General features: G+C 29.1%; 2 protein-coding genes across 2 annotated transcripts in view; one reads left to right on the plus strand and one right to left on the minus strand.

Annotated features, from left to right (window-relative positions):
* The window catches only part of LOC108573121 (heat shock 70 kDa protein cognate 4), a 3,143-nt gene extending 2,554 nt beyond the window's left edge, over positions 1-589 (minus strand). Inside the window, exons 1-2 of the mRNA XM_017935499.1 lie at positions 509-589; positions 191-400 (exon numbers count right to left, since the gene is read on the minus strand). Of these exons, the coding sequence (XP_017790988.1) occupies positions 191-395 (205 nt within the window). The 5' untranslated portion in view covers positions 396-400; positions 509-589. The remainder of the gene's footprint in view (positions 1-190; positions 401-508) is intronic.
* Positions 590-8,913: 8,324 nt separating this feature from the next.
* On the plus strand, positions 8,914-10,063 carry LOC108573102 (malectin-A). The gene is made up of 4 exons (XM_017935469.1): positions 8,914-9,338; positions 9,437-9,619; positions 9,713-9,770; positions 9,855-10,063. The coding sequence occupies exons 1-4, from the start codon at positions 8,982-8,984 to the stop codon at positions 10,061-10,063; spliced, it is 807 nt and encodes a 268-aa protein (XP_017790958.1). The 5' UTR covers positions 8,914-8,981.
* The last annotated feature ends 812 nt before the right edge of the window (positions 10,064-10,875 follow it).

Genomic DNA, 10,875 nt, shown 5'->3' on the forward strand with positions numbered 1-10,875 from the left:
GTTCCAAAACAAAAAAGGTTTTTAGTAACGAAGGATATAATAAACAATGCTTAAGAATGATTATACGAAATCCTTGTACAAAAATATTAATATAATATTATTATGAAATAATGTAAAATTAACGATTTCATTCATGCGAAGTACAGCATTTTTTCGACGTGAAAAATATTTTACGAGTGAACACACTTACCGAAGATAGTGTTATTAGGGTTCATGGCAACTTGATTTTTGGCAGCATCACCGATCAACCGTTCGGTTTCAGTAAATGCAACATAGCTAGGTGTCGTACGATTTCCTTGATCGTTGGCGATGATTTCCACTTTTCCATGCTGGAATACACCAACGCAGGAGTAAGTGGTGCCGAGATCAATACCAACTGCAGGTGCTTTGGCCATTTTTACTATTAAAAAATACAAACGGAAATTCAATTTCTAAAAACAATATCTCAATTATTTTGATTAAGAATGAAACATGGAATGTTACTGCAACAAATGCAGATGCTACATACCTCTCTTTGTTCACTTGTGAAAACTTGCTTTTAAGGATAGTGAAGAAGTTCTTCGCTTGACGATTCGCAACGTGAGTGAAGCGCCCGTACTTGCGGAACGGTATATATTACTTTCTCAGAGGACGCTTCTGGAATGTTCTTCCTGCTCAAGCACATTCCATTCTCCAATCAGGCGTCAGTTTCTGTTCGATCTGGACAACCATTGGCCACGCGCCACAAACTACGTGCATCAATGGTGAAGTTTTGCATGATTATAGATTGATCCAAATATACTTTATATACAGTAGGCATTTAAAAATTTGATTTCTTTTGTTTTGAATAAAATTACCTGATATTTTCGTAATTATTTTTTAAAGCTCCAGCTTTTGGATGAAATAATTGTTTTAAATAATTTCCAGCTGGAACTACAGATGATGCGGAAGTAAAGTGTAAGGAAAGTTAAAGAACAATCTAGTAGCTAATTCTGGAAGGTGCACGGCCACATGTATTCAAGTACACGTTCTTCAGTTTACATCTACACATGGTTATGGATCTCCTGTGTTTCAAGTTCACTTAATTCCTTTGACATCTATCACCTTTACCACGTACGTGTTTAATTTTAACGCTTATGGTACAACTATTTTACAAGACACGATATCGTTAAAAGTAATAAACGATAATAAACAACAAAAAGATGATATCATTGTATCATAATGATGATAATATGCATTTATAACGAATATCTAATAAAATCGTAGAAATTCTATAATTGTCTCCATATACATACGTATAAGATACCTAAGTCTTAATATATCTAGTTATAATTAAAAGAATAAATAAAGGAAAAATAAAATAAAACCTTTAATGCAGTATTATTGTTAGACAATATTTACTTTGGTTTTCATTATATAGAACTTAACTGTCATTGAATCAAATGAAAGCTGCAAATTTGAAATAAACCAATGTATTGAGTGTATGATACGAAGTGAATCATAAATTTGTGTGATTATAAATTTGAATTCATTATCAAATGGTGATTAATACAACATGACGCAAAAGATTAAATAGATAGAATTTGTTCACGCGTAGTAATTTTCTCTTTTGCTTTGCTGTATTGCTGTATCGAAACACCATTAAAAGATAATCGCTGTGATGTTTGGAAAACCGGATTATGATCTTTAAAAAATTTGTCGATTTCCATTTATATACATATGTCCCTTGAAATTTATCATGGTATAACGCACACACGCGTATATACATACATATTGTGTCGCATAAAACGTGTGTGTAGGCAATATGTTCTTCAAATAATCGTAAAAATATCGTGAGTTTGATTGTAATTGATACCTCTATTCAAAGAATAAAAGACAATAAATATTTGGAAAAACCGATTGTAGTATCGTAATATATTTTTATAGATTTCAAACATATTCATATATTGATGATATTATGCTTATAGAAATATTAAATTATATTTACTAATCTAATCTTTCTATGATATCATACAGACTCCACATATAATAAACATAAACGAAGCAAAGAACTACGTATATGCCATATTCTTTATGAACTTTCATAACTATTCCTCACCTTTTACATTCAGTAAAAGCACAAGAAAATTTAAAAGGGACAATGAAATGTAAGTGTAAAACTTGTTCATCAGTATAAATGACATTAGTGAGCGTTAAAGTAAAAGCAATATTTGTTCCATTCTTATCAGTTCGAATATTATCTTAATTTGTCGAATTTCGCAAAAATTTCCTTTCCAAGAAAATGCAGCCTATGCGACAAAGCATAGTGCAAGCAATCGATGACGATAAGCATTGCGGTAGAGTTCGCTAGCTCTGTAGATACGTCCAGCGTATACCTCTGCACAGTCATGCTACATCCGTTCAATACATTGCTGTTACGCGAGTGTTACTCGTTCAAATCATTTCCGTACATACTGTATCACCTTATGAAAGTCAGTTTTGCAAAATTACAACACGTGTTGTACTTTTTACAGCGTGAACATATATACCCGTTTCACTAATATTACATTGTGATCAATAAAAAGTTTCGCTTAAAATATACGTGTTCTTAATTAACTAAAGTCCCATCCTCTTCACTGTGAAATATTTTTATACGTTTGGAAATGTTTATCGTGAAATTTTAAGAGAATAAGAATCAGTATTTGACAGTTTTTAATATTCTTGTAAATATCTTATGAAATATAAGGGTCCTGTGATTTTTTGATAATAATTCTTAAAATAACCATACAATGCGACCTTAATATTCGTTCTTCTTAAAAAAAGGGACTCGTTTTTCTTTGAAGTTTTAAAATGTTTATATTTAATGATTCGTGGAACAGTTATACCAAGAGGTTCGATGTTTTCATGGTCACGAAATTCTCCATATTCATCAACATAGGATAACAATTGAAAGGACAGTAAATATTTATAATTTATTTTTCTTCATAATTTTTGAATTTGCTGCAATTTACATCTTTTATTATTGTAATAAATATAATATTTGACCTTCTGATTAAAAAAGAAAATAAATCAAAGTTTAAACAAGAGCATTTAACCTATACTGTTAATCAGATTTTTATTTCACTGTCATAAACAATAAACATTGGATTATGTACGTCATTAAACTTTCACGATTTACCAGTTTATTGATCGATAATAAAAATAACATTTTTCATTTTCTTTTTCCCTTTTATTTAAAATGAAATACATAATAAGCACTGCCCAAAATGAAAATAGGTTATATTTCGTTTGAATCCGACAAAGACTTTAGTTACATTTCAATACCGTATATGTGAGTCGTGCAAAAGTGGTGTAAGTCAAAAACATTGATTTCTGTAGAGATAATGACAATGAGGGATAAATTAAAAGTTCTGTAAAATTCAATAATGTGAAAGAATGTTACGTCACTTTTACGTAAGCCACTGTATAGTTATACCTTAAGCTAATAATGTGTGTATAATCATTTTATTCAATATTCTTCTGATTTACACTATTTTCGTGCAAACTGGGAAGGTAATTATTATTAAAAAGGAATCTGTTTGTTGAGGTAGACATTGTGTTTCTACTGCTTTATTAATTACTAAACAAATTACTTAAAAAAAAAATGAATAAAATATATAAAATGTGGTTTACATTGTCATGAATTTAAGCTTTTATTCATCGCTCACTTCTTCGAAATTCAGAAGTCCAATGTCATTTATTTCACCAAAGACTGACTCACACCATTCTTGCTTATAACGTCGTTGCATAAAGGGTGGTTTTTACTTATTTTGCCATCCACCGAGAAACTAATAAAGATATACTTACACCACTTCTGCACAAAACGAAATGAAGGTTATGGTTTCGAGATGTAGTGTTGAATTAAATAGGCAAAAAATTGACTTACACCACTTTTACATTAAACGGCTCATGTATGTATGTATATACTTTAATAAACATTTAAAATCGAAATAAAGAATTGATAGAAGATTCATTAATTTATTTTAACTTATGAAAAAAAATATTCTTATTTATCGTTTAAAAATTTATTTGCAGTGCAATCATAGTTTCTTTTTACATATTCTTTCGTATACGACAATGTTCGTATTTTTATTAAATGTAGCAAATTATGTAATAGATAGCTCCGGAGAATCTATGTCGTGAATATTTTACTTCACAATGTACATCCGAAGCATATGTGTACATATACCCAGATAGAAATGTGCGATGATCACATTTCATTATAATAATATGATTGTCATACTAGTAACTTCAACTTAATTCATTTTGGAAGATCATTACATGATTAACATGACACGAGCACAAAATGTACATAAATGAAGTACAAAAATGTTTACATGTTCTTGACTTGATTTAAAAATGAAAAACGAAATTGTCACCGAAATTTTTAGAAACCTTTGCTTAACAACTGTAATTCTTATAATTACGAAAAGTAATCATTAAATGATCTCATAGTTTCAGCACGAATGAAGAATTGCGGATATAGTCATATACCAATAGATATGCGGTAGGATTTATTTGAGGCTACAACCGCTTTGGAGCGCTAAATGAAAGACAGTGATTTGGTTTATGCAGCGCTTCGAAGCATTTGTAGCGTATAATAGATCCCACCTACTATTCCCGGAAATGTGAAACGGTAATTGACCACCACGAGGTTCATTGGATATCGCGCGCGAGCGAGATTTCGAGACCGAGCACACCGGCTTCTTCCCCCCCTACTTATGCACACAGGCACGCTCTGCCTGATATGTGACGCCGCGCACTCATTGTCAATTAAATTAACTGATTGCGTATTACGCTGGTCTGTCAGAGCTATTAAAATTAAATGGATATTGCAAAAAACCAAAGTGAGAGGATTAAGTGTGAAAATTATATAAAATGACTCTAAAGGTAAAAATATATTATACATAAGTATATACGAGGATCATTCAATAAGTGAAGAGACAAACGGCTGTTGTTTTAATATGGTTTATTCAATGAATTTCACAATTTACCTATTTCTCAACATAAACTCTTGTTACAATTTTATTCTTGTCCGATCATTTTACTAGCTGGTTTATGTCAGTAGCAAAGAGTTCTTTGTCTTTTTGTTTGAACCAGTTTTTCACGTTAATTTTCACTTTTTCGTTGCTGTCAAACTTGATTGCACAAAAGAGGTGTTAAATAAAAAGAAATCTGATGGGGTAAGATCTAGACTATAAGATGAATGTGATAGAAGCATTCAACCTAATATTTTCCAATTTTTTAATTTTTTTAATTTTTTGTACTTATACTGATATTGTTGTCAAACAGCTGTTTTAAATTGATGACAGGGATACCAACTTGTGATTTTGAAAATATCGTATTTCTTATTTGAATATTTTTTGAACTAGAACTCTTTGTCTCTTTACTTATTGAATGACCCTCATACATTAAGTAAATATCAGGGGAGAGGAACACAGCCTTAATTATCATAACGATGAAATCTCACATAACCTACAATTTACGTTTTACGGTATATGTACATATGTATGTAACAAATTTTAATTTTTACACTATTTAAGAAATTCTTTGATTACTTACTAGTCTTGGTATTAAATTAAGTAATTTAATTACTTAATTAAGAAATAATCAAAGAATTTATTAAGTAGTGTAAAAATTACAATTTAATATATCATAAAATATAAATTTGTAAGTTATGTGAGATTTCATCAGTGTGATAATTAGAGTTGTGTTTACCTCCTTCAGATATTTACTATCAGTACTGAAGGTCTATAAAATCCAAAACAGTACAGACTTTCAAGAAACATCTGTAGAATATAGAACATCGTGCTGTCTGGGCTATGTTCCAAAATCCTTCTTGCTAAAGTAGTGTTTAATTGAAATCAGGATAAAAAGAGGATATAATCAGGACAAAAAATCTTTTTATTATGATTGGTTAATTCAACACTACTCTATTTATCAAGTTGGGTTTTGGAACGTAGTCCTAGGATAGCTTACATGAACTCTGTACTGGCAATGAATATCAGAATGTAATCAAAGTGTTTTCACTTTATATTGTGTTACTTAATATATTATTATGATAATATATTTGTACATTGAATGTATTTGTGCTCAATATATCTTATTTTTGTTTTAGGTATTGCATAAATAAAAATTGAATATTAAAAAAGAGAATTCTACGAAATAAAAACATGTGTCTAAAAGAACAAATAATATTGAAAATAATTCAGATACTGCAGGGTCTGGCAAAAAGATCTGAGTCTATTCATGTGGTTGTAGCTCGTTTACCGCGTTTTTATGTCATGCGTGATCAGTTATCAGTTTACATTGCAAGTTCTTTGGAATACGAATTCAACTTTGTTTCTAGATTAATCTAGGAACATGTGCTTGACTTGTATATTATTGGTATATTTGGAGAATAAATCGAATCTTTTTGCCGGACCCTGTATTTGCGAATCTAACGATTCTACTAACTATGAAGCCTGTGATCTTCTTTTTCCAGATGATTCAGATGAAAACAACTCAACTATTTAAGTTATATCATAATTCTTGATTATTTTATTAATTTGATAACCAAAGATTAATATTGTCACGTTATTATAGAAGTTATACATTACGTTGTTATAGAAATTTTATATGTTCTTTTGTTTTTCTTTTTACTATATAAGTGTTTGTATAACACGAAAGCTTTACCAACGTTTATTTTTTTTTATAAAAACATTTTATATTTCAAATTTGTTTATGTATTAGTTTAAGAAAACTCAATATTTTTGTAAAATATAAAAGGATTAAACTACTATGAACAAATTAATTTTATGTGCTGTTACTTTTCAGATAGAAAAGCGTAAACTTCGATGTAATATTCCTTTTTAAATATCATTTCACGAAGTACACAAATGATGTACAAATGTATATAATACATGTCAGATTTTATTATCATAATACTTTCATAGGAGATATTTTTCTGACATGATATGAATGATATCTGAGCAGCACATGTCCACGCATTTATATGTGTTTTGAGGTTAGATTACATCAATATATGTATGAACGCATGCTGAGTGCAACATGACATCATTTTTCTATCCGGGTAGAAAAACTTTTCCTTTCGACGCTGGATGGATTCTTTCTAAATATTTACTGGTTTCGTCTAAATAATGAGTTATTTTTCACATCTTTATATATTTAAATTTGAAAAACAGTTGCACAAAGTAATTATGAAAGGATAAAACTTTTTTACACTATACATATATTGTATTATGTGTCGTGTTTCATAAAAGTTGTAATATGGATGTTCCTATTCAAACAAGTTGTTTAAATTTCATTCAGAATTCATGAATGAGACCTAGTTCATTAAAACTATTGAAAGGTGCTTCTTAAAATTCTTAATAAATTTTATTTCAACAAATAAAATATTTTAGTATAAAGTGTTTTATATAAATGAAGATAGTCAACCCAATTCCGAAATAGTCCTAACCCAATTGTTTAGTGTGTAGTGTCAGCATAAGGTAAATCTCTCGAAAATTTAGTACACTGCACCGCTTGTAAATAGAAAACCTGAAGTGTGTGATTAGCATTTAATAGATCACGGTTTATTCTGTAGTCATTGTAAGGTTTTCATGTGTCAAAGAAAAGGAGACGGTACTGGCAGGTGTGCAAAGGTAACGGTTTTCTGAACATTGTCAAGGTATTGTCAAGGTATTGCGTGTGTGTCTACATATATACTTACATACATATATTGAGCGCATTTTACAATACTATCTACCGATACAAAATTTCACATTTTACCGTTGCTTGTAAACGTATTGTGCAGCTGCATTCTCTTTTTAAAAGATTGCAGGAAATACTTGTAAATGTGGTGAATAATTTCGATAAGTAAGTAAAAAGTAGAATATGATTTGAAAAGAAATTGTTTTATAAAAAAATTATTGTATAATGAGAATCAATTATAAATAGTAATTAATAGTAGTGCTCAAAACAAACAAATTTATTAGCCCAAAATTAAATACACTATAAAAAGATTATGAGTTATGAATATTTATTCTAATGATAATATCAATATCTGTAGGATAAAATAATAATTCATTTTGAGTTGTTTTAAAAGTCGATTAGTTAAATGAAAAAAAATTACATTTATTTGTTTATTACTGTAACAAGTTAAATCACATTCAAAAGGTGACTATAAATAAATATAGTAATGTTGCGATACGGACGAACTGTCTTCAAAGAAAAATAATATAATATGAATGTAATTTCTTCTGAATGTGAATGTTTATATTTCTTAATAATATGTAATTACTTGTATATTTATTAACAATATGTAATTACTTACTTGTAACTGCCATATAAATTAACTACATTTTGTACAAAAAATAATTTATTTATTTCTTATGTAACTAGTATACAACTGTACATAACATAAAAATATTAAAATAAAATTTGTATATAAAATTTGAAGTTTACCTTTATCAATAATAAGTTGTACATTTTTAAAAGCTGGTACGTGGTATGTGTGCATGTATGTACTATAGAATATTTTGAAGAAATTATAATAAAATTTATTTGTAATAAATTTTTCCTAAGTAAATAAAAATTTATTCATACGTATGTTTTTCAGAATAAATTGTTATTTATGTAAAACATCGTGTAACCCACATTGCATTAAAGGCGGTTTATATGTTCACCTATGCTGATGTATTTACCGGCCACGTAATATTAACGTGACTGTTATCAATACGTAGTTAGAAGTACATAATTCGTGACCCAAGTGATGGTATTTGTTGACAAAACAGATAGAGTGTAACTTTTAAATTTTATTTAATATAGAATTTAGTTTAATCGAATGACATACAAATTTCTTAGTATGTAACATCAATATGTTGCTAGATTTAAATGTTTCTCTATTTTAAGCGTAACCTCACTTGCCGGTCGCAAAAACTTGTAGCAAGATATGATTACATTGTTACTTCGAAAAAGCTGAGCATTATTACATAATAAGAATCATGACTTCGGGATGGGGAGTACATTTCTTGATAATATCAACATTATTGGTTATTTTCTGTGTGAAAAGTTTGCAAAGCTTACAAGTAATATATGCAATAAATTCTGGTGGAGAAGCACATACTGATAGTTATGGAATTCGGTATGCCAGAGATCCTTTGATGAGTAAAGTTGGAACAGCATCAGATTATGGCAAACAGTTAATTATTGGCAGAGTGAATGTTATTGACCAGATCTTGTATCAAACTGAGCGCTATCATCATAGCACTTTTGGATACGACATTCCCATCAGTGAAGATGGAGATTACGTTATGATACTAAAGTTCTGTGAAGTTTATTTTAACTCTCCTAATATGAAGGTAACATTTCACAATAATCTTAGCTTTGTAAATAAAGTTTAGGCACTTATATTATTATACAGTGTAAAACAATTTTTATGTTATAAAATATTTTTTAGGTATTCGATGTAGTATTAAATGGAGATCATACTGTAGTTACTGACTTGGATATCTTTGAAAGAGTTGGACGTGGTATAGCACACGACGAATATATTCCATTTAAAGTTCAAGCTGGGAAGTTCATATATAATGACGAAGAGTCTGATATCTTAGCTGGAAAAATTAGAGTTGAATTTATAAAAGTATTATGCTTACATTTATTATCTATTCTAGATGTGATCTAATAATCATAATAAATCAAAATAATTTTATTCATTTTAATGAATTAATTACAGGGCTATAGGGATAACCCAAAAATAAATGCTATTGCTGTGGTAAAAGGAAATATGGAAGGTATTATTTAACCTTACTTGATCTTACTAAGTTTATCTTAAGTGTTTTGAGTTAGTGTTGTAATTCCTTTTTAATAATTTTCAGATATACCACAACTGGGTCCAATTCCTCAGGAATCAGAAGAGTATCATAATATACAAGAAGATGAGGAAGAGTCTACGGTTCGTAGTCGACATACAAGTGGCCCCAGAACTCCAGATCCTTACTCAATTGATGATTCTTCAGTAATGTTACCAGTCTTTGTAGCACTTGGGGCGTTTATTCCTTTACTATTTTGCCTATGTAAATTGTAGGCAGTACAATTTTTGCACATGAATGCCTTGTACTTAAGAATAATAGTGTTCTAATCAACTTAGACAAATTTAGGGCGTGAAGAGTTACCTATGTTGATCATGTACATAAAAGGAGCCTCTTTTTTTTCTAAGCGATATCATTGCATTTTATTAAAGCTGTTTATTATCAATTTAATGAAAGGAACATATCTATATATGTTTTTGTATGATGAGTAATTCATATTAGGAATGAAATTAGATTTAGAAAAGGTGAACAGTTGTGCGGTTACAACTTTTGTTGCCATTTTAATGTGTTCATTCTCGAATTATTTAATTTTTAATATTAGGAATGATATAATAATTTGCGCAGAAGTTTACACACATCTTACTCGCCTTTTCTTTAATATTTTATTCAGCGTATTTTTAATACGCTACAAACGCTTGTTTATTAATTTTAAGAAAAGTTTGTAATTTAGTGTTCATGAAAGATTGTAGCGAGTTTTGAATATGTAACTTGTTTTTAGTACTAATATTACAAAATACAAGAAGAGAGAGAAGTAATATATAAAAACATAATATGATAAGTCGAAGTATTTTATTTTGTTACACGCACACCTAATGTTATAATTAAATTTTAGACTTAGAATGTTATAGACAATTAATGAAATCACTGTTTCAGTTACGTTTTTCGTAACTTTTATGTGAAAACTTTATGTACTTTTACACTTAGTAGATCAAATGTAATTAAACATGGAGGTGAATTCGATATTCTATCAAATACCAAAATGATTTTAATCTTTTGCAAATCAGAGCAAATAAAGTTGTTATTATTG

The sequence above is a fragment of the Habropoda laboriosa genome, unplaced genomic scaffold (genome assembly GCF_001263275.1).
Source record: "Habropoda laboriosa isolate 0110345459 unplaced genomic scaffold, ASM126327v1 scaffold89, whole genome shotgun sequence".
Lineage (NCBI taxonomy): Eukaryota > Metazoa > Arthropoda > Insecta > Hymenoptera > Apidae > Habropoda > Habropoda laboriosa.

Excerpts from the sequence above, each read along its gene's own strand:
- LOC108573102 (XM_017935469.1), top strand. The coding sequence starts at position 8,982 with ATGACTTCGGGATGGGGAGTACATTTCTTGATAATATCAACATTATTG. Across the intron at positions 9,339-9,436 it reads TTAACTCTCCTAATATGAAG|GTATTCGATGTAGTATTAAA; the intron begins GTAACATTTCAC and ends AATATTTTTTAG. Across the intron at positions 9,620-9,712 it reads TTAGAGTTGAATTTATAAAA|GGCTATAGGGATAACCCAAA; the intron begins GTATTATGCTTA and ends AATTAATTACAG.